Source organism: Silurus aristotelis (genome assembly GCF_946808225.1).
Source record: "Silurus aristotelis genome assembly, chromosome: 23".
NCBI classification, from domain to species: domain Eukaryota; kingdom Metazoa; phylum Chordata; class Actinopteri; order Siluriformes; family Siluridae; genus Silurus; species Silurus aristotelis.
Genome location: NC_139596.1, coordinates 679,632 through 707,131, shown reverse-complemented (window position 1 = coordinate 707,131; position 27,500 = coordinate 679,632). Strand labels below are relative to the sequence as shown.

General features: G+C 50.0%; 3 protein-coding genes across 9 annotated transcripts in view; all 3 read right to left on the bottom strand.

The window, feature by feature from the left end:
• golga3 (golgin A3) overlaps positions 1 to 14,432 on the bottom strand; it is a 17,453-nt gene extending 3,021 nt beyond the window's left edge. For 2 of the 4 annotated variants that reach the window (XM_083527150.1, XM_083527151.1), the window contains exons 1-15: positions 14,279 to 14,432; positions 13,645 to 13,860; positions 12,707 to 12,889; positions 12,054 to 12,163; positions 10,595 to 11,172; positions 10,082 to 10,193; positions 9,458 to 9,764; positions 9,108 to 9,310; positions 8,846 to 8,983; positions 8,508 to 8,669; positions 8,040 to 8,408; positions 877 to 954; positions 489 to 752; positions 288 to 382; positions 1 to 126 (exon numbers count right to left, since the gene is read on the bottom strand). The exon at positions 1 to 126 is cut by the window's left edge and continues 91 nt beyond it. In XM_083527150.1, the coding sequence (XP_083383276.1) occupies positions 1 to 126; positions 288 to 382; positions 489 to 752; positions 877 to 954; positions 8,040 to 8,408; positions 8,508 to 8,669; positions 8,846 to 8,983; positions 9,108 to 9,310; positions 9,458 to 9,764; positions 10,082 to 10,193; positions 10,595 to 11,172; positions 12,054 to 12,163; positions 12,707 to 12,889; positions 13,645 to 13,789 (2,870 nt within the window). In that variant the 5' untranslated portion in view covers positions 13,790 to 13,860; positions 14,279 to 14,432. The remainder of the gene's footprint in view (positions 127 to 287; positions 383 to 488; positions 753 to 876; positions 955 to 8,039; positions 8,409 to 8,507; positions 8,670 to 8,845; positions 8,984 to 9,107; positions 9,311 to 9,457; positions 9,765 to 10,081; positions 10,194 to 10,594; positions 11,173 to 12,053; positions 12,164 to 12,706; positions 12,890 to 13,644; positions 13,861 to 14,278) is intronic. The other 2 variants (XM_083527152.1, XM_083527153.1) reach the window with 1 other exon arrangement.
• An 842-nt stretch (positions 14,433 to 15,274) lies between these two features.
• On the bottom strand, positions 15,275 to 19,285 carry ranbp1 (RAN binding protein 1). Of its 2 annotated transcripts, none has more exons than XM_083527177.1 (6): positions 18,959 to 19,285; positions 17,138 to 17,274; positions 16,848 to 17,005; positions 16,629 to 16,757; positions 16,460 to 16,522; positions 15,275 to 16,205 (listed from the first exon to the last, which is right to left on the bottom strand). In XM_083527177.1, the coding sequence occupies exons 1-6, from the start codon at positions 18,971 to 18,973 to the stop codon at positions 16,078 to 16,080; spliced, it is 630 nt and encodes a 209-aa protein (XP_083383303.1). In that variant the 5' UTR covers positions 18,974 to 19,285; the 3' UTR covers positions 15,275 to 16,077. The 2 variants fall into 2 exon arrangements, with proteins under 2 accessions (XP_083383303.1, XP_083383304.1); XM_083527178.1 differs by having other exon boundaries at positions 15,275 to 16,202; positions 18,959 to 19,177.
• A 4,470-nt stretch (positions 19,286 to 23,755) lies between these two features.
• The window catches only part of atosb (atos homolog b), a 14,886-nt gene continuing 11,141 nt past the window's right edge, over positions 23,756 to 27,500 (bottom strand). For 2 of the 3 annotated variants that reach the window (XM_083527167.1, XM_083527166.1), the window contains exons 4-10: positions 26,236 to 27,196; positions 26,059 to 26,117; positions 25,781 to 25,871; positions 25,508 to 25,666; positions 25,283 to 25,351; positions 24,855 to 25,045; positions 23,756 to 24,745 (exon numbers count right to left, since the gene is read on the bottom strand). In XM_083527167.1, the coding sequence (XP_083383293.1) occupies positions 24,592 to 24,745; positions 24,855 to 25,045; positions 25,283 to 25,351; positions 25,508 to 25,666; positions 25,781 to 25,871; positions 26,059 to 26,117; positions 26,236 to 26,994 (1,482 nt within the window). In that variant the 5' untranslated portion in view covers positions 26,995 to 27,196 and the 3' untranslated portion in view covers positions 23,756 to 24,591. The remainder of the gene's footprint in view (positions 24,746 to 24,854; positions 25,046 to 25,282; positions 25,352 to 25,507; positions 25,667 to 25,780; positions 25,872 to 26,058; positions 26,118 to 26,235; positions 27,197 to 27,500) is intronic. The other variant, XM_083527168.1, reaches the window with a different exon arrangement.

Here is a 27,500-nt window from a genome sequence, read left to right as displayed (position 1 = left end):
TGCAAACGTCGGCTGAGGATGCTCACTGCGTTCTCGTACGCCTTGTGTTTCACCTTCAGATCCTTCTGAGTGCTCGTCAAATCCGTCCCCAACTTCTTCACCCTCACCTTCTGCTCTGAGATCGCCCTGAGACACAGCAGCACACTTAATTACTAACGCTGACCTCGTTCTTCATCATGATCACCAGAAACATCTCCACTTAGAAAAATACACTTCCTGTTAGCATGAAAACGTTGGTTCGCTTTTGGTCATTTTGTTACTAGCAACAGTTCGGTCATGTGACTCACTTCTTGGCTTCATTCTGCATCTCCTCCACCTTCTTCCTCAGGACCTCGTTCTCCTCTGTGACCGCAGAGAGCTGATTCTGGTCAAACTGCACAGACTAAACACACACAGATGCTTAGGGGCTATTAGTAAGAAAGTGGTGTGTGTGTGTGTGTGTGTGTGTGTGTGTGTGCGCGCGCGCGTGTGTGTGCATGCGGGCACACCTGCAGCTGTGTGTCGAGCTGGTCTCTCTCGCCCTGCACCTCCTGTAGATGATCCTCCAGGCTACTCATCTGCTGCTGCACTCTCTGGACCTCCTGCAGGAGGCGCTGCTGCTCCAGCTCAGCACTCCTCTTCTCCTGGGCCACCTGCTGAACCTCCTCCTTCAGCTCCTTTACCTCCAAAAGCAGACGCTTCTTCGTCATCTTCAGCTCTGAGATCAGTTGCTCCTTAGAGGCGGCATCTCGCCTGTACGCCTCCACCATCACCTGCAGGGGGCGATATGGAGCAACTCTCATGCACAATAATTACACAGGTGGTTAAGGTGGTGGGAGGGGCCAGTGTGGTGGGAGGGGCTTATAGCATTATGGTACGCGGGTCAGGTAGACGTACCTTCTGCTGGTTGAACTGTTCCTTCAGTTTCTGTGTGTGTTTCTTCAGAGAGACGTTCTCCTGCTGTAACGACTCGATCTGGAACACAAAATCACAGATTTATTTGTAGGGATGTGAGAAGACACTCAAGAGGTTATGGCAGGTGTGTGTAGTAGAGGGTGTAGAGGTGGGCGTGTGTGTGTGTGTAGAGGTGGGCGTGTGTGTGTGTGTGTGTGTGTAGAGGTGGGCGTGTGTGTGTGTGTGTGCGTGTGTGTAGAGGTGGGCGTGTGTGTGTGTGTGTGCGTGTGTGTAGAGGTGGGCGTGTGTGTGTGTGTGTGCGTGTGTGTAGAGGTGGGCGTGTGTGTGTGTGTGTGCGTGTGTGTAGAGGTGGGCGTGTGTGTGTGTGTGTGCGTGTGTGTAGAGGTGGGCGTGTGTGTGTGTGTGTGCGTGTGTGTGTGCGTGTGTGTAGAGGTGGGCGTGTGTGTGTGCGTGTGTGTAGAGGTGGGCGTGTGTGTGGGCGTGTGTGTAGAGGTGGGCGTGTGTGTGTGCGTGTGTGTAGAGGTGGGCGTGTGCGTGGAGGTGGGCGTGTGCGCGCGCGCGCGTGGAGGTGGGCGTGTGCGCGCGCGCGCGTGGAGGTGGGCGTGTGCGCGCGCGCGCGTGGAGGTGGGCGTGTGCGCGCGCGCGCGTGGAGGTGGGCGTGTGCGCGCGCGCGCGTGGAGGTGGGCGTGTGCGCGCGCGCGCGTGGAGGTGGGCGTGTGCGCGCGCGCGCGTGGAGGTGGGCGTGTGCGCGCGCGCGCGTGGAGGTGGGCGTGTGCGCGCGCGCGCGTGGAGGTGGGCGTGTGCGCGCGCGCGCGTGGAGGTGGGCGTGTGTGTGTGTGTGTGTGTGTGTGTGTGGAGGTGCACGTGTGTGTGTGTGTGGAGGTGCACGTGTGTGTGTGTGGAGGTGCACGTGTGTGTGTGTGTGTGTGGAGGTGCACGTGTGTGTGTGGAGGTGCACGTGTGTGTGTGGAGGTGCACGTGTGTGTGTGGAGGTGCACGTGTGTGTGTGTGTGTGTGTGGAGGTGCACGTGTGTGTGTGTGTGTGTGTGGAGGTGCACGTGTGTGTGTGTGTGTGTGGAGGTGCACGTGTGTGTGTGTGTGTGTGTGGAGGTGCACGTGTGTGTGTGTGTGTGTGGAGGTGCACGTGTGTGTGTGTGTGTGTGGAGGTGCACGTGTGTGTGTGTGTGTGTGTGTGTGTGTGTGTGTGGAGGTGCACGTGTGTGTGTGTGTGTGTGTGTGTGGAGGTGCACGTGTGTGTGTGTGTGTGTGTGTGTGTGTGTGGAGGTGCGTGTGTGTGTGTGTGGAGGTGCACGTGTGTGTGTGTGTGGAGGTGCACGTGTGTGTGTGTGTGTGTGGAGGTGCACGTGTGTGTGTGGAGGTGCACGTGTGTGTGTGGAGGTGCACGTGTGTGTGTGTGTGTGTGGAGGTGCACGTGTGTGTGTGTGTGTGTGTGTGGAGGTGCACGTGTGTGTGTGTGTGGAGGTGCACGTGTGTGTGTGTGTGGAGGTGCACGTGTGTGTGTGTGTGGAGGTGCACGTGTGTGTGTGTGTGTGTGTGTGTGGAGGTGCACGTGTGTGTGTGTGTGGAGGTGCACGTGTGTGTGTGTGTGTGTGTGTGTGTGGAGGTGCACGTGTGTGTGTGTGTGTGTGTGTGTGGAGGTGCACGTGTGTGTGTGTGTGGAGGTGCACGTGTGTGTGTGTGTGTGTGTGTGTGGAGGTGCACGTGTGTGTGTGTGTGTGTGTGGAGGTGCACGTGTGTGTGTGTGTGTGTGGAGGTGCACGTGTGTGTGTGTGGAGGTGCACGTGTGTGTGTGTGTGTGTGTGTGTGTGGAGGTGCACGTGTGTGTGTGTGGAGGTGCACGTGTGTGTGTGTGGAGGTGCACGTGTGTGTGTGTGGAGGTGCACGTGTGTGTGTGTGTGTGTGGAGGTGCACGTGTGTGTGTGTGTGTGGAGGTGCACGTGTGTGTGTGTGTGTGTGTGGAGGTGCACGTGTGTGTGTGTGTGTGTGTGTGTGTGGAGGTGCACGTGTGTGTGTGTGTGTGTGTGGAGGTGCACGTGTGTGTGTGTGTGTGTGTGTGTGTGGAGGTGCACGTGTGTGTGTGTGTGTGTGTGTGTGTGTGGAGGTGCACGTGTGTGTGTGTGTGTGTGTGTGTGTGTGGAGGTGCGCGTGCGTGGAGGTAGGCGTGTGCGCGCGCGTGCGTGGAGGTAGGCGTGTGTGTGTGTGTGGAGGTGCACGTGTGTGTGTGTGTGTGTGGAGGTGCACGTGTGTGTGTGTGTGTGTGGAGGTGCACGTGTGTGTGTGTGTGTGTGGAGGTGCACGTGTGTGTGTGTGTGTGTGTGGAGGTGCACGTGTGTGTGTGTGTGTGTGTGTGTGGAGGTGCACGTGTGTGTGTGTGTGTGTGTGTGGAGGTGCACGTGTGTGTGTGTGTGTGTGTGTGTGTGGAGGTGCACGTGTGTGTGTGTGTGTGTGTGTGTGTGTGTGTGGAGGTGCACGTGTGTGTGTGTGTGTGTGTGTGTGTGTGTGTGTGTGGAGGTGCACGTGTGTGTGTGTGTGTGTGTGTGTGGAGGTGCACGTGTGTGTGTGTGTGTGTGTGGAGGTGCACGTGTGTGGAGGTGCACGTGTGTGTGTGTGTGTGGAGGTGCACGTGTGTGTGTGTGTGTGTGTGTGTGGAGGTGCACGTGTGTGTGTGTGTGTGTGTGTGTGTGTGGAGGTGCACGTGTGTGTGTGTGTGTGTGTGTGTGTGTGGAGGTGCACGTGTGTGTGTGTGTGTGTGTGTGTGTGTGTGGAGGTGCACGTGTGTGTGTGTGTGTGTGTGTGTGTGTGTGTGTGTGTGTGTGGAGGTGCACGTGTGTGTGTGTGTGTGTGTGTGTGTGTGGAGGTGCGTGTGTGTGTGTGTGTGTGTGTGTGTGTGTGTGTGTGTGTGTGTGGAGGTGCGTGTGTGTGTGTGTGTGTGTGTGTGTGGAGGTGCACGTGTGTGTGTGTGTGTGTGTGTGTGTGTGGAGGTGCACGTGTGTGGAGGTGCACGTGTGTGTGTGTGTGTGGAGGTGCACGTGTGTGTGTGTGTGTGTGTGTGTGTGTGTGTGTGTGTGTGTGTGGAGGTGCACGTGTGTGTGTGTGTGTGTGTGTGTGTGTGTGTGTGTGTGGAGGTGCACGTGTGTGTGTGTGTGTGTGTGTGTGTGTGGAGGTGCACGTGTGTGTGTGTGTGTGTGGAGGTGCACGTGTGTGTGTGTGTGTGTGTGTGGGGGTGCACGTGTGTGGAGGTGCACGTGTGTGTGTGTGTGTGTGTGGAGGTGCACGTGTGTGTGTGTGTGTGGAGGTGTGGAGGTGCACGTGTGTGTGTGTGTGTGTGTGTGTGTGTGTGTGTAGGTGCACGTGTGTGTGTGTGTGTGTGTGTGTGTGTGTGTGTGTGTGTAGGTGCACGTGTGTGTGTGTGTGTGTGTGTGTGTGTGTGTGTGTGTGTGTGGAGGTGCGTGTGTGTGTGTGTGTGTGTGTGTGTGTGTGGAGGTGCGTGTGTGTGTGTGTGTGTGTGTGTGTGTGTGGAGGTGTGTGTGTGTGTGTGGAGGTGCGTGTGTGTGTGTGTGTGTGTGTGTGTGTGTGTGTGTGTGTGTGTGTGTGTGTGTGTGTGTGGAGGTGCGTGTGTGTGTGTGTGTGTGTGTGTGTGTGTGTGTGTGGAGGTGCACGTGTGTGTGTGTGTGTGTGTGTGTGTGTGTGGAGGTGCACGTGTGTGGAGGTGCACGTGTGTGTGTGTGTGTGGAGGTGCACGTGTGTGTGTGTGTGTGTGTGTGTGTGTGTGTGTGTGTGTGGAGGTGCACGTGTGTGTGTGTGTGTGTGTGTGTGTGGAGGTGCACGTGTGTGTGTGTGTGTGTGTGTGTGTGGAGGTGCACGTGTGTGTGTGTGTGTGTGGAGGTGCACGTGTGTGTGTGTGTGTGTGTGTGTGTGTGTGTGGAGGTGCACGTGTGTGTGTGTGTGTGTGCGTGTGTGTGTGTGTGTGGGGGTGCACGTGTGTGGAGGTGCACGTGTGTGTGTGTGTGTGTGTGGAGGTGCACGTGTGTGTGTGTGTGTGGAGGTGTGGAGGTGCACGTGTGTGTGTGTGTGTGTGTGTGTGTGTGTGTGTGTGTGTAGGTGCACGTGTGTGTGTGTGTGTGTGTGTGTGTGTGTGTGTGTGTGTGTAGGTGCACGTGTGTGTGTGTGTGTGTGTGTGTGTGTGTGTGTGTGTGTGTGGAGGTGCACGTGTGTGTGTGTGTGTGTGTGTGTGTGTGTGTGTGTGGAGGTGCACGTGTGTGTGTGTGTGTGTGTGTGGAGGTGCACGTGTGTGTGTGTGTGTGTGTGTGTGTGTGTGTGTGTGGAGGTGCACGTGTGTGTGTGTGTGTGTGTGTGTGTGTGTGTGGAGGTGCACGTGTGTGTGTGTGTGTGTGTGTGTGTGGAGGTGCACGTGTGTGTGTGTGTGTGTGTGTGTGTGTGTGTGTGTGTGTGTGGAGGTGTGTGTGTGTGTGTGGAGGTGCGCGCGTGTGTGTGTGTGTGTGTGGAGGTGCGCGTGTGTGTGTGTGTGTGGAGGTGCGCGTGTGTGTGTGTGTGGAGGTGCGCGTGTGTGTGTGTGTGTGTGGAGGTGCGCGTGTGTGTGTGTGGAGGTGCGCGTGTGTGTGTGTGTGTGTGTGTGTGTGGAGGTGCGCGTGTGTGTGTGTGTGTGTGGAGGTGCGCGTGTGTGTGTGTGTGTGGAGGTGCGCGTGTGTGTGTGTGTGTGGAGGTGCGCGTGTGTGTGTGTGTGTGTGTGTGTGGAGGTGCGCGTGTGTGTGTGTGGAGGTGCGCGTGTGTGTGTGTGTGTGGAGGTGCGCGTGTGTGTGTGTGTGTGTGGAGGTGCGCGTGTGTGTGGAGGTGCGCGTGTGTGTGTGTGTGTGTGGAGGTGCGCGTGTGTGTGTGTGTGTGTGGAGGTGCGCGTGTGTGTGTGTGTGTGTGGAGGTGCGCGTGTGTGTGTGTGTGTGTGGAGGTGCGCGTGTGTGTGTGTGTGTGTGTGGAGGTGCGCGTGTGTGTGTGTGTGTGTGGAGGTGCGCGTGTGTGTGTGTGTGTGTGTGGAGGTGCGCGTGTGTGTGTGGAGGTGCGCGTGTGTGTGTGTGTGTGTGGAGGTGCGCGTGTGTGTGTGTGTGTGTGGAGGTGCGCGTGTGTGTGTGTGGAGGTGCGCGTGTGTGTGTGTGGAGGTGCGCGTGTGTGTGTGTGGAGGTGCGCGTGTGTGTGTGTGGAGGTGCGCGTGTGTGTGTGTGGAGGTGCGCGTGTGTGTGTGTGGAGGTGCGCGTGTGTGTGTGTGGAGGTGCGCGTGTGTGTGTGTGTGTGTGGAGGTGCGCGTGTGTGTGTGTGTGTGTGGAGGTGCGCGTGTGTGTGTGTGTGTGTGGAGGTGCGCGTGTGTGTGTGTGTGTGGAGGTGCGCGTGTGTGTGTGTGTGTGTGTGGAGGTGCGCGTGTGTGTGTGTGTGTGTGGAGGTGCGCGTGTGTGTGTGTGTGTGGAGGTGCACGTGTGTGTGTGTGTGTGTGGAGGTGCACGTGTGTGTGTGGAGGTGCACGTGTGTGTGTGGAGGTGCACGTGTGTGTGTGGAGGTGCACGTGTGTGTGGAGGTGCACGTGTGTGTGGAGGTGCACGTGTGTGTGGAGGTGCACGTGTGTGTGTGTGTGTGTGTGTGGAGGTGCACGTGTGTGTGTGTGTGTGTGTGTGTGGAGGTGCACGTGTGTGTGTGTGTGTGTGTGTGGAGGTGCACGTGTGTGTGTGTGTGTGTGTGGAGGTGCACGTGTGTGTGTGTGTGTGTGTGTGTGGAGGTGCACGTGTGTGTGTGTGTGTGTGGAGGTGCACGTGTGTGTGTGTGTGTGTGTGTGTGGAGGTGCACGTGTGTGTGTGTGTGTGTGGAGGTGCACGTGTGTGTGTGTGTGTGTGGAGGTGCACGTGTGTGTGTGTGTGTGTGTGGAGGTGCACGTGTGTGTGTGTGTGTGTGGAGGTGCACGTGTGTGTGTGTGTGTGTGGAGGTGCACGTGTGTGTGTGTGTGTGGAGGTGCACGTGTGTGTGTGTGTGTGTGGAGGTGCACGTGTGTGTGTGTGTGTGTGTGTGGAGGTGCACGTGTGTGTGTGTGTGTGTGTGGAGGTGCACGTGTGTGTGTGTGTGTGTGTGTGTGTGGAGGTGCACGTGTGTGTGTGTGTGTGTGTGTGTGGAGGTGCACGTGTGTGTGTGTGTGGAGGTGCACGTGTGTGCGTGTGTGTGTGTGGAGGTGCACGTGTGTGTGTGTCTGTGTGTGTGTGGAGGTGCACGTGTGTGTGTGTCTGTGTGTGTGTGGAGGTGCACGTGTGTGTGTGTCTGTGTGTGTGTGAAGGTGCACGTGTGTGTGTGTGTCTGTGGAGGTGCACGTGTGTGTGTGTGTCTGTGGAGGTGCACGTGTGTGTGTGTGTCTGTGTGTGTCTCTCTGTGTGTGTGTGTGTGTGTGTGTGTGTGGAGGTGCACGTGTGTGTGTGTGTGTCTCTGTGTGTGTGTGTGTGTGGAGGTGCACGTGTGTGTGTGTGTGTGTGTGGAGGTGCACGTGTGTGTGTGTGTGTCTGTGTGTGTGTGGAGGTGCACGTGTGTGTGTGTGTCTGTGTGTGTGTGGAGGTGCACGTGTGTGTGTGTGTGTGTGTGTCTGTGTGTGTGTGTGTGTGTGTGTGTGTGTGTGTGTGTGTGTGTGGAGGTGCACGTGTGTGTGTGTGCGTGCGTGTGTGGAGGTGCACGTGTGTGTGTGTGCGTGCGTGTGTGGAGGTGCACGTGTGTGTGTGTGTGTGTGTCTCTGTGTGTGTCTCTGTGTGTGGAGGTGCACGTGTGTGTGTGTCTCTGTGTGTGTGTGGAGGTGCACGTGTGTGTGTGTCTCTGTGTGTGTGTGGAGGTGCACGTGTGTGTGTGTGTGTGTGTCTCTGTGTGTGTGTGTGTGTGTGTGTGGAGGTGCACGTGTGTGTGTGTGTGTGTGTGCGTGTGTGGAGGTGCACGTGTGTGTGTGTGTGCGTGTGTGTGTGTGCGCACGCGTGTGTGTGTGTGTGCATGGGTTTCTATTCAAATGCTGTGTTAAAGCTGTGAAACTCAACGTTTTCAGATAAAAGTATTGGCACCCCTGCGTTTGAGTTTGTGTAAATCTGTGATCTGCTCACCTGCGTGGCCTGGACCTGCACTTCCTGTCTGAGCCGCTCGAGCGCATCAGAGGAGTCCAACACTTCCTGTCCGAGTTTTTCGGCTCCATCGCCCAGCTGGTCCTTCTCAGCTCGCGCCGCCTGCAGCGCCACCTCCAGGACGATCTTCTCGTTGCGCAGGGTGTGCAGCTCTTCGTCGTGGGTAAGGGTGTCGGACTGCTGCTCGGCCAACTCGGCCTGGAGCTGCTCGTAGCGCGCCTCCATCAGCTGCAGCGCCTGCTCTTTACTCTGCAGTGCATCCTGAGTCTCCGTCAGCTTCTTCATCAGATCCACGTGCTCACGCTGGAACGCTGAGAGCTGACCTTCCTTCTGGGACAGAGACACTCTCACCTGGACAAGACAGGAACAGGACACTGATCTACCTGCTACACTCATTCTCATGCACCTGTACGTGTGTGTGTGTGTGTGTGTGTGTGTGTGTGTGTGTACCTCCTCTAGCTCCCGCTCGAGTGATGCAGTTTTGCTGGCTGCTTTTAGAAGCTGCTCTCGCTCCTCCTCAAACTCCTCCAGTTTCCGCTGCAGGTCCTCCTCCACCATTGACTTCGCGTCCTGGATCTGCAAGATGGCCGCTTCCTGCGTCAGCATGTCCGTCTAGAGGGGGCGGAGTCAGAGAAGAGAGGCAGGGTGAGACATGAATGGGTGTCTCAGGGTATACAGGGTACCTCATACAGGGTGAGACATTTTAAATAAAGAGGAATATGTTGGATTGGGGCGGAGCCAGGTATGAGGTCAGGTTGTGATATCACAGATTAAGCTCCACCCCTCACCTCGATGCTCTGCAGCTGGACTGCAATACGTTCCTTCTCCTTGATGGAGCGGTGTTTGGACTCGGTGAGCTGGTGGGACAGGCTGACGTTCTCTATCTTTAGGGTTTCCAGCATGCCGACCTGAGTCATGTGACCCGCCTGCGAAGAAGAGGAGGAAGAGGATGCGCTGTAGTACACCATTACAAAGATACACTGATGTGTGAAGAAACACAAGAATTAAACCAAAGTGAGTGCGTGTGTGTGTGTGTGTGTGTGTGTGTACCTGCATGTTGGCCATCTGACCCTGCAGTCGGACCCGGGCTTCCTGTGCTATAGCGAGCTGCTGCTGATACCAACTGCGCAGCTGCTGCAGCGACTGCACCTCCGCCTGCGACGTCTGCAGCCGAGAGTTCAGAGCACCACGTTCAGCCTCCACCTGCTGCAGCTGTGTGTGCAGTCCTGACAGCTGCAGACGCAACTCGCTCACTAACACACACACACACACACACACACACACACACACACACACACACACACACACACACACACACACACACACACACACACACTGATGCACGTCATGCGTTTACATTATTTATTATATTTATCATGTGTACGTTCCTGCCTCCTTACCCGTGGTGTCTCTGGAGCTCAGGTTCTGCTGCATGTCTTCCACCCTCCCCATCAGCCTCTGGTACTGCTGCTCAGCGAGCTGCAGGTCTTTGGAGAGCGACTCCATGCCGGTGTTCTTCTCCTCCAGCTGACCCTGCAGCTCCGCCATGCTTCGCTCCAGCCCGACCGCCTCCGAGCGCAGGGACGACACCTCCGACGCCAGCGACGCCTGACGCTCCGTACTCACACGCGTCTCCTCGCACTGAGCTCGCAGACGAGCGTCCAGTGCCGCTAACTCCGCCTGCAGCTCCGTCTTCTCCTTCAGAGCCTGCGACAGGGGCGGAGCTTAGATTTATAACGTATATATATATATATACACACACACACACACACACACACACACACACACACACACACACTGCACATATACAGGTGATGTTATTAACATTTGAATATGCATTAAAAGATCAAAATAAGCGAGGCCCATTGTCACTAGTAGGGAATGTCAGAACTGTTACCTGCAGCGCGTGCGTTTGTGTGTGTGTGTGCGCATGTGTGTGTGTGTGTGTGTGTGTGTGTGTGTGTGTGTGCTTCGTTCCTTGTTTTGATTTGCTTTCATCATCAGTTTGTTATCAGTTATCTCACCTGACTGGCCTCAGAGGACAGAGACTCCAGCTGTCCCTCCAGCCTCATCTTCTCCTTCAACACCTGCAGCAGCTCATCATGATTCCCCATCACTGAGCTCCCGTATGACACACTGCACACACACACACACACACACACACACACACACACACACACACACACACACACACACACACACACCAATAAAATATGGGTTAAATGTGTATACGTATGCAGGTTTGTGACCTGCATCACGTAAATCACTTTTTCCTGATTGCTTAATTACCCTTCTGTTGCCATGGTTTCACTCACAGACTCACTTCATTAACACAAGCTTTATTTGACTTTATTTGACTGACAACTCTAACGTTACATATATAATGAGTGGGCGTGGCCAAACTTTACACTGTTCTGATAATATTTAGATATTTAATCCATGTGCGAGTCATTATAAGCTCATTAATATTCATATATGGTTATTGGTATGATAATGACTCCTGAGTGAGATGTTTGATTTGAGTAAAACAGACATACGTGCTGGAGAAGCTGTCCCTGCGACTGCGCGACTCTGCCCCGCCCTCACTCTCCAGCTCCTCATTGGCCCTGCCTTCCTTCTCCAGCTCCAGCTCTTCATTGGCTGCCTGCAGCACCTCCCTCAGAGAAGGGTACCGCCCCACGACCACTTCCTCCTCCTCCTCCTTCTTAACCGTTACCGTGAGCTCTAACGATCCATGGTTTGCGATGTTCTCACTGGTGTCTGAGATTGTGGAGACGGAGCTAGTGCTGTTCCCGGACAGCGTGGAGACGGAGCTAGTGTTCATCTCAGAGACCCCGGAGACAGAGGAGGACCAGGATTTCTCTCCGGAGGTGTCCGGGGTTTTGTAGTCAGCAAGCGAGTGGATCTTTCCGGATCGTGATTTGGACTTCCGGTCTTTGGGAGCTGGGATGCCCAGGCTGCCCAGTTTGGGTCCGCGGGGAACGCTGGTGCGCAGGAACGAGTACTCCGTCGTCATGGCGACCGTGGAAGCACGGGGCAAGATGTCAGGGTGCAGCATGAGCTCTGGGTCCAAGGTACTGCAGGGGCGAGACTTGGGGGACAAACGATGGTGTGACTGAGAGAGAGAGAGAGAGAGAGAGACACACAGAGAGAGAGAATATAAAAGAAGGGGTTAAAAAAAGAGGAAAGAATTTGGTGAATAAAGGCATAGATGAATAGAGATAGACAGACGGACGGATAAATGGATGGAATCCTAGATGGACCGATAAAAAGATGGATAGATTGTGATTAATGGATGAATGGATAGATAGATGTATTGCTAGCTAGCTAGATAAATGGATAAACGGATTGATGGATGGACAGATAGATGAATAAATGGGTAGGTTGATGCACACAGACGAGAGCTGAGGTAAAAGTTAGCTGTAAAAAGTTAACTTGACCAAAGATGACAATGCTAACGGCTAGCTGTAACAGCTAACACGGGTGTGTGTGTGTGTGTGTGTGTGTGCGTGACTGAAGCAGAGCTCCAACGGGTTGTCAGGCTGTGATTAGCGTGAGTGTGTGACACAAAGTGACTATAAATATGAGAGGAATGTGGATGTGAATGAGATGATTGACAGGTCGCTTCAGATGAAATAAAGAACGATAGAATCTGTACTGTCACTGATAAAACCCCCTCAGGGCCTCGTGCTAATCATGCTAATGAAAAAATCCCAAAGTGATGGCTCTCCTACGCAATGACACGTTTAGCTACACATTGTGTTAATAATGACTTTTACTTCCACGTGAGCTACGATGTGTGAACCAGTGAGCATCAGACAGAGGATCAGATCAAAGGATTTCTCAGGTGTCACTGCTAACACTGAATATATCAAAGTGAGCATGTGTTAGCATGATCACATCCTACAAGCTAAATACAATTACTGAGACAAACACCAAAAGTATTGGCACCCTGACCCGTGTGTGTGTGTGTGTGTGTGTGTGTGTGTGTCTCACTCTCTCCCGCTGTCTCTGAACGCGGTACTGTTTCAGCTGCTCCTCCAGACGCTGACGTGCATCCAGACGAATCTTCTCCTCGTTCTCCATCTCCAGAGATGGCTCGTTCGCTACACACACACACACACACACACACACACACACACCGGAGTGAGTTTGGTCTCAGTAGTTATCCTGGTTAATTATTCTTAACTCTGACAAAACTGTCTAGTGGAAGAGGAATAAAAGCTGCACACACACACACACGCATGCGCACACACACACACACACACACACACACAGAGCGTGCAGAGGTGTGTGAGACGTGAGCTGATGGTACACTCTCCTGTCAATCATATATCAATATAGCCACGCCCCCTCACTCTCCTAACTCTAATGATAAGCAGTTAATATGAAAATCTGGTGTGTTAACAAGCATCAGTATTTTCACACTGACTGATCAGCACACGTCTGACACGGGAGAAAAACATAACATGCTTAGCAATCCAACAGAACAAAAAACATCCAATCTCCAAAGCCAGCCCTGAGGGTCAAGAGTGTGTTGGAGGGGCAGATTAGCCTGAGGGGTCACACTCGGGGGTTAAAGTGTGAGTGGGCGGGGCAGGAGGAGGGCGAGGGGCGGAGTCAGGGGCAGTTTGATCCCGTGTGCTTACACAGTTCCGTCTCCTGCATGGGGATACTTAGTCTGAGCGACTGCAGGGCCGAGCCCTCAGGCTTCTCTACGCTGTCATGGAAACAAGCCACACCTGCACCAGGAAGTGACACGGGAGACAAGCTGCTGTTTCCGGTCTCTCTCCGAACCTCTCCGTTCTCCAGCAGCTCCACGCTGAAGTGACCTGCACCAGAGTTAGAGAAAACACACACACACACACAGAATGAACAAAAGAGTGGAAAAATATGTATTATAACCAGTGTGTGTGTGTGTGTGTGTGTGTGTGTGTGTGTGTGTGTGTGTGATTATGATCAGAGAAGCGCTGTGAGATAACAGGTGTAGTAAAACAGGCTGAGCGAGTGAGGTGAGGAACTGATTTATACTCAGTCCGGAGAGACCCAACACCGGGAGTCACAGTCCGGAGAGACCCAACACCGGGAGTCACAGTCCGGAGAGACCCAACACCGGGAGTCACAGTCCGGAGAGACCCAACACCGGGAGTCACAGTCCGGAGAGACCCAACACCGGGAGTCACAGTCCGGAGAGACCCAACACCGGGAGTCACAGTCCGGAGAGACCCAACACCGGGAGTCACAGTCCGGAGAGACCCAACACCGGGAGTCACAGTCCGGAGAGACCCAACACCGGGAGTCACAGTCCGGAGAGACCCAACACCGGGACTCACAGTCCGGAGAGACCCAACACCGGGACTCACAGTCCGGAGAGACCCAACACCGGGACTCACAGTCCGGAGAGACCCAACACCAGGACTCACAGTCCAGAGAGACCCAACACCAGGAGTCACAGTCCAGAGAGACCCAACACCAGGAGTCACAGTCCAGACAGACTCAACACCAGGACTCACAGTCAGGAGCGATTTAACACCAGGACTTAGTCCACAGTCAGGAGAAACTCATACACTTGGTAGTAAAGGCTCACCGTTGGGGACGCTCTCCTCAATGTGTGGACGTGTCCGAGTGCCCGTGTCTCCGACTCCACTTCCCCGTGTACTGATGATGGTGTTGATGGTCTCTGTTGTTTCGTTGTTTCCGTTCTCCATCTCTGTACACTTCACCTCCAACATCCATGAACAGGGACGCTGATGTCCTCCTCCACTGTCTCACTTTCTGTCTCACTGCATCTTGGACACGTGACCTGTATTAGGGCAATAAACAGGAAATAAGCACGACATCTGCATTAAACTCTACCCCCACATCTGATATTCCTGAAGAGTGTGTTGGAGATCTCACACACACACACACACACACACACACACACACACACAGGTATATGCGCTGTATATTTCTAACGGTGTTAATGTCTATAAATAAAGAGTGAGAGGTAAACAATAATAATAAGAATAATAAACACGTGTCTCACTCTCCTGTAGATCAGTGTGAACCCTCTGAACACTATCTAGTGCACTAGAAGCACATTCAGGACATGCCCCGCTTTAATCACCGTTAGCATGTTAGCCTGTTAGCTCTCTCACACACTCACACACACACACACACACAGGGTTGATCCCGTAGTGACACAAACACACACACAAACGCACGCGTGTTCCTTACACAGTGTGTTAATAAGGCACTATAACGCGTCATAAAACGGTCCGTATGAAGTCTTTAGGGCGCGCGCGCTGGAAGACCGAACCGCTGCACCGCCGACCACAGCTACGTGGCTGTTTGGGTTCCGTCGCGGATCATCGTCCGGCTCGAAGAAGCACCCCACTAAAGGTTCCGTGGTGGAGACGGACTGATTTCATGGAAGCACCGAACTCTTCCGGATGAACTCTAAACCTTTACATGTACCATAAAATAATTAATATTTAAATGATTAATATACACAAATATACCGAATTAGGAGCTGCTAATGTTTTATTCTGATGAACACCGGATTCACTTAATCCTGTATTAAATACGTTTATAATTAAATTGTACAATAATTATACTTTAATACACGGGATATTCATATGTATTTTTAAGCTGCATTTCATTAGTTTTAAGATGTAAAGTGTAAACAGGAAAAACACCGGTTTTCCCTCAGTTGGAGCGCTGAATCGTGAAACGTGACCCGGAAGTGCTGCACATTAGCATTAGCGTAACTAGTGTGACCTGTGAGCAGGTCTTCCGCCTCTCAGCTCAGAGAACACACACACACACACACACACACACACACACTCCAGTGTTAAACAGAAGAAACACGTCATCACGAGGGCGGATCTGTTCATTAACTAATCAGTGTTTAATTCGAGTTATTATTGGTCACACACACATTCAGAGTGCGACATGTAGTGAAACGTGTTCCTCACTGCTTCATGCGTTAGATGGCTTTCAGAGCTGTTAGAAGTTCGAGAAGCTGACAGGAAAATACACTTGTTTCTAATAAACCATTAAACCTGCCATAAATTCCCTCAGGATACTGCTGCTACATGTTCCTCAGTTTAATATGAGAAGGTTAAAGTCTATGGTTGGTTCTATTTTCCACATAATGTAAAGTTGAGAGGAAGAGCACAGAGTTCTCACCTTCTAACAGAAGTGGTATAGAAAATAAGGACCGCTTGTATGGATTTGGTGAAAATTAGCCTTTTAATAAGCAATGAAATGATCGAACTAGTGTCCATTACTTTACATTTCGACACAGCCATGCCGAAAGGAGGTTTTGGTCATGCTTAAAAAAACAAACAAAACAAACAAAATAAGCTCCGCCTGTTTATGAAGCTCCGCCCAGACAAGTCAGATAATCAAGGCAGTGTGTAGAAGAATCATGTTGCAATACACTGAGTAAATGATCATCAGTGCATATCAAACACACGTAATACTACACTAAGCACAACACACACACGCACACACACACTCGAGTGAACGTTTCTTTATTTCCTCCATTTTGTTTATAATCAGACAGAGCAGCACCAGGCCTAAGAGTGCTTCACTGATCTCTTCAGATCATCCGCTCAGGTTGGAACCCTGAGACGCCTTCCGCGTTCTCCCTCAGAACCTCAGCTTTCTGCCGACCAAACTCGCCTTCCTGCTCGTTCTGCGTCCAGTACAGAAAAAAAAACAAAAGATACACGAGCCGAGGCGGGAGCGAGGCGAACCCTGCCCTCCCCCCGTCAGGGCCATCAGGTGATCCGTACACAAGCAGGCGAGCGTGTGTGTAGGTGTGTGTATGGGAGAGAAAGGAATGGATGAAGAATGATGCTGAGGTCTCTGATGGACAAATAAAAAACAAATGGAAAAACAGAGGTTTGAACCCAAAATAAAGAGACTACGTGTCCGAATGCCGTGTTCAGAGTCTGTTTTAGAAAAGAGAAGAAGTGCTGCAAGGAGGGAGTGGGTGGAGAAGAAGAAAAAACAAAAACAAAAAAACAACTCATTTCTCCTCTCCCTCCTTCTTCTCCTCCTCCGTTTTCTTCTCCTTCTCTTTCTCCTTCTTCTCCTTCTCCTTGAGTGACAGCTCTTCCAGTTTCTCCACAACATTGTTGGCTTTGTCTCCACCTTCTGACACAGACACACACAAAATTAGAGGGAAAATGTAAGAATTGATGAATAAAAACATCTGCCTCAGGAAAAGCAGGTGTAACAGACTGCTCTGTAGCTCCTCCCACAGGGGGTGGAGTCAATGTGGAGCATTTCTGTAACATCACTGTAGCAGACTGAAAAAGTTCAGAGCCGGAGAAGACGACTTCAAACAGAGTGAGTCTGCACGCACTGGAGTGAGAGTGAGTGTGTGTGTGAGTGTGTGTGTGCACTACCTTCGAGTGATTTCCGGACTTCCTCTTTGCATTCATCAAACTTCACCTTGAACTTCTGTGCATCTGCAATGAAAAAAACATGAGTTCATATTTCTTACCAGAGAGCTTCAGATGCTTGTGTGTGTGTGTGTGTGTGTGTGTGTGTGTGTGTGTGTGTGTGTACACTCACTCTCTGCGTTGAGGAAGCGGATGGCCAGCAGCTCTGGTTTTGGTTCTTCATCAGCGAAGTCGGCGTGTGTGTTCCACACCCAGGCCCTGTCACTGCCTGCGTTTGGCTTCAGCTCCATCAGGGGCATGACTGTACACGTGCACACACAGTTTATATCACACATTTATCACGTGTATTAACAGGGGAGTGTGTGTGTGTGAGAGCCCTGAACACACTCACTGTGGTGGTTGGCACAGATTTTGAGTGTGCGGTCTCTCCTCATCAGCAGGCGGATGGAACCCTTCTCTTTGTGGCGCAGCAGCTTTACATCTCCTGTACCACGCTCCTTCCACTCCGGAGGATCGTTCTCACTCGCAAAGCGGTACAGCTTCGCTCTCCTACACACACACACACACACACACAGGATGATTTATAATCAGGATAGTAACTTCAGTCTCAGATCAATGTGTCTGAACGCTGCCCTCCCAAACCCTTTATTATATTTACCCACAATCCCGAGGAGCACTCACATTTTGAAGATCTCCTCCTCGTCCTCCTCCAGAGTTTTAACCTCGCGCTCAGGCAGAGACACGATGGGTTCGAAGTGCGGGTCATGGTTTGTGTCATCTGCGTTATCCGTGGAGGTCTCGTGCTCCTCTTGTGCATCCTTGAGAAAGAGATGGAGACGGTGCGATTATAGTAACACACACACTACAGTCAGTCAGTGTATGTGTGCAGCACAACTGTAGGATAAAGAGACGTAGGGGGATTTGGAGTCTCGCTCTTTTTGGTGGGCATTTCTTTTATCTAATCTCAGAGCCGTGAATCGTGTGCGCGCGCACACGTGGACAATGAGAGATCCAGGTTTAATCTGCCTCAGTGTGGTGGAGCTTTATTACACCACCCTAACAGTGTCTGTCCTGTCTTTATCTCCAGACATTAAATACAAGACAACAAAACAATGTCAACTTCCTGGATCTCATCATATTACACGTTCTAGTGTTAGGAGGTTTAAACACCATCACGTACACGTGTTTCCTCTCTGACCCACACATTTATTACTCCCTGCCTTCACACACACACACACACACACACACACACACACACACACACACACACACACACCCCGTACCAGCACCAAACACTAAGGAACCATAAACAAAAACGTAACGAGATTATAAGATTGTTAATATCATAAGCATCAGCCAGAGTTGAGGCACGATATTTCAGAGTATTCGATGTATCGAGATCATACCGGTACATCAGTCAGCTCTAATCTCACAGCACTTTATGGAAAGAAGTTCCACCATTAATAACACTAAAGAAGCTATATCTATACATATAAAACCACTTTCTCTACAAACCATGAGAGATATTTTTTTTACACATGACCAGAGAATAAAATAAATCTGTCTCGGTGAGATGTGAAGCAGAAAACCATGTGCGCACGCACACACACACACACACACACACACACACACAGCATCCGGCCTAGCATGCTAATCAAATCTAACACCAACACGTCATGGCATTACTGTTAGTAATTCTAATGTACACATGAACACGATATTAATCCCCTGTGCGTCTAAACACATCACACACATCATGCTCTTACACACAAATACACTTAAATATATTTTAGGATTTTCTTATGCTAGCATGTTGACTAGCAGGCGGTGTCCGGGCCTAACCGAGCTCCTGACTGAACACACACACACACACACACACACACACACACACGGAACACTCATTAACTCCATCATCTCTCAGGAATGAATGGAGAGACAGTGTGTGTGTGTGTGTGTGTGTGTGTGTGTGTTTAGGTGATTAGCATGCACTAGCAGAAACAGGCCGGAACTAGCATTAGCGCTGAACTCGTGTTAGATTAGCGCGCACGCGCAGTGAGAGAGAGCGCTGGTTGAGAGCAGTAAAACACTGGTATTAAAGAGGAGTATGTGTGTGATTTATAGGCGCTGTGAGAAGAGTGTTAGCGGTGTATTGCTAGGGCAGGGCCCGTGGGCTGCGGAGGAACAGGAGGGTACGCGGGCGGCACTGCTTGACGCTCGGTGGTGTGGAACATCAGCGGTAAATTCGCCCGAGTTTCTGTCAGAACCGCACCGGGCTCCACTTATATTCTACTCCCTCACACTGAACCGCACCGCGGATGTGTGTGTGTGTGTGTGTGTGTGTGTGTGTGTGTTTATATATAACACGCGCACAGAACCGGCTTTTTTTTTTTAACTCGCGCACGAGCCGCTAAAACTAAATCCGCGGGAAAATGCTCTCTCTGATTCTGTGTAAAATCCGGAATAAACCGGAGCGGGGCGGCTGAGGGAAGCCGGGACTCTCACCTTGGGATCGGCCATGATTCCTGCGGATAAACTCCTGATTCTCTCTGCTTTTTGCTTTGGCCTGATTTTCGGCGCGTTTTCTCCTCCTCTCGTTCACACACACTCTTCTTCCGGTTAGAGAACTGCACGCGCAAGCTCACTCTCTACACAACGATCCCCTCTCTCTTTCCCGCTTCGCGCGCGACTAACCGGAACACCCGGCCGCTGACGTCATCTCCTTTCTAGCGCTGGGAGTCGAGTACCAAAGAGCGAGTCGGTTCTCCAGAAAAACAGGGAGTCGACTCTCGACATACCTCGCAGGTCGTGTATTTCCCCCTTAGGTCTTCAGTGGTGTCCTGTCTGATCTAATCCACCTCTTAACACATCATCATGACGTCACGTCTACAGAACCCATCAGAATTATAGAAAAGTGCAGTAAATCAGAGCTGCATTACACACAGGATCTCATACAGCAGACAGTATGACTGTTATCACTAAAGCAACAAACACAATGAACACAATTCCACACGTCTCCTTTCACTGGAGCCACAACTGCACCTCTACATACATCATCTCCAGCAGAAGCACTGATATTCACCTCATCACATCACCCTGGGGTTCCTACGTTTCTGTTTATTACAGTTTTCCTGGGGATTTACAATGAAGACAATCTGTGTGTTTTCTGTGCAAATTCTACAAGAAAGAAAACACAAAAGTATAAATGCTTCATGAGAGAAGCTTAACAACTGATTTGGTTGACGTTTCCTCACGATGTCCATCTTTTCTTCAAAAGTGCATCTTTTGAATGTCCTTGTAAGTGTATCTGTGACCAAATAAATGTGTTCTCCTCGGTCAGTCATTGTGGAATAAAAAAACAGTGATTAAATCCATGGGAATATATTTGAGATTGTGCAGTTTGTTACAGATGCGGTTTGCGAGCTCTGACTAGTGCGCTCTTTGACCGTCTGATAGAAAAAAAAATGTGAAAAATTCTGATGTACTCAACGTGTTCCCGGTGACTCCAAATTGCAATCCGATTGGCCAAAGCAACTGCTTTCCAGCAACATGTACGTTATGCTGCAGTCACGTGTAACGTACATGATACTCCCAGTCACATGTACGTTATACTGCAGTCACGTGTACGTTATACTACAGTCATGTGTACATTACACTGCAGTCACATGTACGTTATTCTACAGTCACGTGTACATTAACACTGCAGTCACGTACGTTACACTGCAGTCACATGTATGTTACACTGCAGTCACGTGTACATTACACTGCAGTCACATGCACGTTATTCTACAGTCACGTACGTTACACTGCAGTCACGTGTACGTTACACTGCAGTCACATGTACATTACACTACAGTCACATGTACGTTATTCTACAGTCATGTACGTTACACTGCAGTCACGTGTACGTTATACTACAGTCACGTGTACGTTATACTGCAGTCTCGTGTACGTTATACTACAGTCACGTGTACATTAACACTGCAGTCACGTACGTTACACTGCAGTCACATGTATGTTACACTGCAGTCACGTGTACATAACACTGCAGTCACGTACGTTATTCTACAGTCACGTACGTTACACTGCAGTCACGTGTACGTTACACTGCAGTCACATGTACGTTATTCTACAGTCATGTACGTTACACTGCAGTCACGTGTACGTTATACTGCAGTCACGTGTACGTTATACTACAGTCACGTATATGTTACACTGCAGTCACATGTACGTTATTCTACAGTCACGTACGTTACACTGCAGTCACGTGTACGTTATACTACAGTCACGTGTACATTACACTGCAGTCACATGTACGTTATTCTACAGTCACGTGTACATTAACACTGCAGTCACGTACGTTCCACTGCAGTCACATGTATGTTACACTGCAGTCACGTGTACATAACACTGCAGTCACGTACGTTATTCTACAGTCACGTACGTTACACTGCAGTCACGTGTACGTTACACTGCAGTCACATGTACGTTATTCTACAGTCATGTACGTTACACTGCAGTCACGTGTACGTTATACTGCAGTCACGTGTACGTTATACTACAGTCACGTATATGTTACACTGCAGTCACATGTACGTTATTCTACAGTCACGTACGTTACACTGCAGTCATGTGTACGTTATACTACAGTCACGTGTACATTACACTGCAGTCACATGTACGTTATTCTACAGTCACGTGTACATTAACACTGCAGTCACGTACGTTCCACTGCAGTCACATGTATGTTACACTGCAGTCACGTGTACATTACACTGCAGTCACGTGTACATTACACTGCAGTCACGTACGTTATTCTACAGTCACGTACGTTACACTGCAGTCACGTGTACGTTACACTGCAGTTACGTGTACGTTACACTGCAGTCACGTGTACGTTACACTGCAGTCACGTGTACGTTACACTGCAGTCACGTGTACGTTATTATACAGTCACGTACGTTACACTGCAGTCACGTGTACGTTACACTGCAGTCACACGTACGTTATTCTACAGTCACGTACGTTACACTGCAGTCACGTGTACGTTACACTGCAGTTACATGTACGTTATTCTACAGTCATGTACGTTACACTGCAGTCACGTGTACGTTATACTACAGTCACGTGTACGGTATACTGCAGTCACGTGTACGTTATTCTACAGTCACGTGTATGTTACACTGCAGTCACATGTACGTTATTCTACAGTCACGTACGTTACACTGCAGTCACGTGTACATTATACTACAGTCACGTGTACGTTATTCTACAGTCACGTGTACGTTATTCTACAGTCACATGTACTGTTGATTCTAAAGGCCTTACTGAAGGCCTCACCAACATGTGATGTGATGGCTGAAATCTGATTAATAGAAACTCTAATACATATAGAATCAGATGCAGTGAAACTGAGAGAGACGCTATGAAATGAAGAGAAGAGTTTATTGGGTATCATTTAATACACATTCACAGACAGAAAGGTGATGAGTGTGGTGTGATGAAGCTGAGCCACTCGGATCATCCTGAACATGATTCATTTCCTCACAGCACAACCCAGAATTCACCCCACCTTCTAATCAATCACAGTCCACACCTCAGCAGCAGTGTGTGTGTGTGATTACTAAATTAATAATCTTTATTTTAATACGATACTCCCCTGAAATGTGTTTAAACTCTTTAACGCATGATTCTTTTAACTATATCGACTCTCGGAATCGGTTCAATCAAAAGGAATCGACTCTAAATTCTATTAAACCGAACACCGCCGCCTCGATGACGTCACTTCTGTTCACGTACTTACTTTCTTTTTTCCTTTCTTTTTTTCCTCTTTTAATGTGTGTATTTATTTTTACAGCAGTGCTTTTGAACGGTTTCATGAATTACTTTTTATTTTAATACAAATTTTGTTATCGGTTTATATTAAATGTGCTGCGTATTTAGTGCGTCACTTCCTGTGCAGGTATAAACCACAACGAGAAGAATAGAAAATACGCTATTATTACTACATTCTGTAGAGAACAAATCTATTAAAAAATAAATTCTGCAACACTTTCTTCATAAATACTAATAATTTGGTTTTGATTCTGAATCACAAAAATCCTCAGTAGTAAATAAGTAATTTTTCTGTTCAATCTTTACAAAATCACTTCTTCTGCTCATGAAGATCTTTTCATGGGTTTGAGTGGAAGATCTCCTGCTATAAACCCTACTGAATATAGAGGAATGTGAACACTGACTGCACCCCAGACCTCCTCACCTCACCTCACCTCACCTCACCTCACCTCACCTCCATCAGTACCTGACTTTACTCACACACACGTAGCTGAATGAATCTCCACACAATCTAGTGGAACATCATTTCAGAAGAGTGGAGCATGTGAGAACAGTGAAAGGAGACTAGACAGACAGACAGAATCCTGTGACAAAATGCTTTATCTGTCTATAAATGTGATGTAATACACATTACAGATAAACTCTTTTATTAGTCTTTTCTACTATAGGTGTATTTCTGGTGGAACTGTAAAAGATTTACCTTTGTGTGTGTGTGTGTGTGTGTGTGTGTGTGAGCGAGAGAGAGAGAGAGAGAGAGAGAGAGAGTGTATGATAAATAAAATTAAATCAAGTCCCCCAGGTTCATTTCATGTTTCAGAGCAGGATTAGAAACACAGGGATGTCACCACAGAGCTGATTTCACCCACAAGCCACAAACTTTTATTTTTATCTTTAAAATATACATAGACATCATCTGATTTTAAATACCCCACAGCCTCCCCTCATCCCTCCCTTCCTCCCTCCCTCCTCCAGAAAAAAAATACCACCAGCCCTGTCCGTGTGCAGCATATTACACTCTCATGTATTTTTTTTCTGGGTTAAATAAAGTTAAAGTTAAATAAAACACTACTGCAGGGGTCCTGCAGGGGGCGCAGCGCTTCTACAGCCTGGACTCTGGCTTTTTGACCATTGGTGTGTTATTGAAGCTGAATGATTGGATAAATTCAGACTGTCTGATTCAGTTGTGTCAGGTTGGACAGAGTGCTCAGAAAGACGTCTCGGTAGCACGTGTTTAGTGTCAGTGCGTACGTGTAGTCATGGTAAGTGTTTAAAGGCCTTTGGTGAATGTAAAGGAGAGTTTATAATCATGTGCAAAAAAATCTACTGAAGCCAAACATCTAATTCTGCTCTTAAACCACTCAGTGCAAGTCTCGAGGAGACTGGGAGTGTTTTCCACCGTAAAATGTGTCTATGTGGTGTCGTCCAATTGACCCTCCTCAAAATCTATCAACAAATACAAAATGTGTATTTTTAAATAATTGGCTTTAAAAAGTGTGGTCATATGGATCAGAGGGTTTTCTAGACGATCATGAGGGTGAGATTTACAGAACTTGAATAAAAAGACACGAAAGGTATCATGATCACAGTATTAACACCGGCGTGTAGAGGGCTAAAAGTCAGGGTGGACTGTATAACAGTATGTCTGTGTGTTGGACTGGTGTATTGTGTGTGAACTCCCCCTGCTAGATGAGATTTGGTGTGTATTATAAAGTGCCCCTGATGCTATTTAAAGGCCTTTGTTGCTGCTGTTGCATTAATAGCTGCAGTACTGGAGCCGGCCTGCAGGTGGTGGATGGGAGTTCCAGATGGAGTCCAGGTGTGTAGCGCCGCGCGCTCCCCATACAGATTATTAATGCTAACACGGTTAGTCGACATGTCCTTCTCTCCGTCTACATTCCCACATAAAGACCCCGAGTCCGTTTCCCTGCGGATCAGTTCCTCGTGCAGTGATCGAGTGGAGGGCGTGTGGTTCTCTCTCTGATAATCAAGACGTGTTACAATGAACCAGGAATCTCATACCGACAGAAATCTGTAGACCCAGAGCCACTACGGTCCCTCTGCAGTCCTGCAACAAGACGCCCCATCTGATTGGTGGAGTCAGTCGAGAGTGGGCGGTGCTTATACAGAGCAAACACATAGTCTAGGAGGAAACACTCTTCGGTCACAAAGCTACATCAAAGGAGAGTCTGGCGTTTGTTCTGCTGTGTGTGTGTGTGTGTGAGTGCATTTTCAAGATGCGCTGTTCTCGAGTCAGAGGGCGTTACTTTATTAGTTTTCCTACATGTCCCTCCTGCAGTTCGGGGTCACACCCGAGGGGAGTATTTTGGGTTTCTTGGCACCTCGGTGAAGGACTTGAGTTCGTAAGGGATCCCCGTGTCCACCTCGATGGATTTGCGGGAGAATAGCAGCCGTATATCGTTGTGCAAGTAGATCTTTCCTGATTTGGAGCTCTGGAATCTGAGAGAGAGAGAGAGAGAGAGAGAGAGAGAGAGATTAATATAAGTTATACATTTTATTAGTGTATGAGGTCTTAAAGCATCAGACAATCAGGGAAAACTCATCAGACCTAAGGTGTATCAGGTAGCATAGAATCCTCTTCCTATCGGAGGCGGAGCTGTCTGACCCCGCCCCTTCCTCCTCGACAGGCACCAGGAAAATGCGGTGGCGCAGGAAGGTCATGTGATTGACGGGCATGTCCCCAAAGTTGTAGGTCACCAGGAACATCTTCACCACAGTCTTATTGGGGTTAAATAAGGTCTGAACATTAAACACACACACACACACACACACACACACACACACACACACACACACACACACATATTAAGATATAATATATTTATAGCACCAGTGACACAATCATTAAGATGCATTTACCAACAACAGAGAGTGAATAAGACAGATAGACAGAAAGAGAGAGACAGGTAAACAGAGACAAAGTCAAGACAGACAGAGAGAGAGAGAGAGAGAGAGAGGGAGGACACTTTGACTCACCACTTGAATGGTCCCTGCTTTAGGTACACTGTATCCTTTCTTTCCCAGGGGCTCCAGTGAGATCACACCCTGATACACACACACACAGGATTACATAACATCTGCATGTTACAATGTAACACACACACACAGACTCAAAGACAGAGAGACATACACAAAGATAGACACAGGCACACACCAACACAGACAGACAGACAGACAGACAGAGTCAGAGTCAGTGGTTACCAGGAAGGGGGAGGGTGCGCTGTGCTCGGACGTATCGTAGTAGGTCACCTGTACAGGTAGAGTTGCATGTTTGGGGCAATACGAGCCACTCGCCCCGATCTCGGCTGTGAACCCCTCAATACGTCCTGACGGCGAGAACCGACCCTTGAGGATCGACTCCTGTGTACACACACACACACACACACACACACACACACACACACACACACACACACACACACTTGTACTCTGAACTGTTTGTATCTCTAATATTCAGACTTGAACAGATTTTACCTCAAAGTTTCCCAAAAGCGACCTGCTAACGGCTAGTGATGAACACGACGTGCGGCTGGTGTCTGTACGCCGCCCACTGCGCAGCTGACGACTGAACACACGTGCAGACACACACACACCCCATAAAAACACACGAGAAAACACCATCATGTAGTCTATATAAAAGTAAAAGTAAAGACTACATAAAAGTAGTCTATATAACATGTTTATGCTGTGTGTGTGTGTGTGTGTGTGTGTGTGTGAGAGAGAGAGAAAGATAGAGAAAGTATGGAGCTCACGATTTGAGGTGAGCGCTGGTCTTTAGTCTCCGAGATGCTCGGGAACATTCAGTGGAGCTCTGAGGAGAGACAGGAAGTCAGGCTAACACAGGAACTAGCATTACAGTATACAGGCTAACACAGGAGTTAGCTTGTGTTTGTCTCTTTGTGATGGAACAAATGTGTGTGTGTTTTTACTTTGCCCTGCTCTCTGGCAGTGGGCAGGAGGTGTGTCCAGTAGGGGGCAGCCTTGGAGTCGGTGCTGCGCCCGGGTGCCAGGCCTATGCCGGGGGTCAGGGCCAGACGGCAGCGTTTAGATGTGGAGGGTCCTTCATCCTCAGAGCACGAGTCTCCAATATCACTGAAGGACAGCAGCTTCTTCTTCTTCACCTCCACGCTTCTGTCTGACGTACTTGACCCGTTAGAGCAGGAGGGGGGTGATGGTGGGTGGGGTGGTCTTTCTGAAGGAGGAGGGGTCTTTTCCAGCTCTGTCCCCCAATCCGCAGCCTCGGTGGGGGTTAAGGGTGGCCAGGAGGACTGTGAGGGCTCCAGAGGGGCAGTGGGGGGCGTGTGCGGGTCCACCATGGGGGGCGATTTGGGTGACAGCGGGGCAAACGCGTCTTTTGCGGGGAGAGGCGGTAATAAGGGGGCGGAGCCTCTCCCACACAGTATTTCCCCCTCCATTTCTTCATCGTCGCCCTCATCGTCGTCCTCTTCCTGAAGGAGGCGTTTGGGGGCGACCACGGGGTCGGACGCGTCGTCTAATCCGCGCTTCGTCCCTCCTTTAAAGCCTCCTCTTTGGGAAAAGATGGAAAGCTGATAAACCTTCTGCAGCCGCAGCTCTTCCTGGTTCAGGGGTCTGGGCTGGGGGTCGTAGGTCACCTGGGGGTCGCTTGGTGGCAGCAGGTCTCCGGCCTGAGCCTCCTTCCGGACCAGCTCCACGTGGATGTGACGCATGGTGAGGTTTTAGTTTATTTAAGTTTTTTTAGGACAGCTGCAATACTGTAATTGATGTTTATATACGTCATAAAAAGTACTGAAAAGTTCTGCAGAGTTCCACAAAAACAAAAAGAAACAGGAAGTGAAAGAGGTTTAGATCCCGGAGGTCCGCTTCAGGATCGGCATACTGAGCTTCCCACAATGCCTTGCAGCACGACACCTGAAAAACACATCAGATTAGCTGTAATACTTACACTTTCCATTACGCCGTTTCCCATAATCCACTGCAGCTCACACACACACACACACACACTCCTGTCACACAAACACTTATCCTATTGTTTCTATTTAAAAATCTGTTCTGGGCCTCATTCAAACGAGGTTCTAAATCCGGAACATGTCTGACATCTGTTGATGAGACACACATCTGGACAGACATCTTACTCCAGTGATCACCTGTATGTTCCTCTCAGAACATCGAGGCATTGATTTCTCATTTATTTTACACTCAGGATGACGTCTCT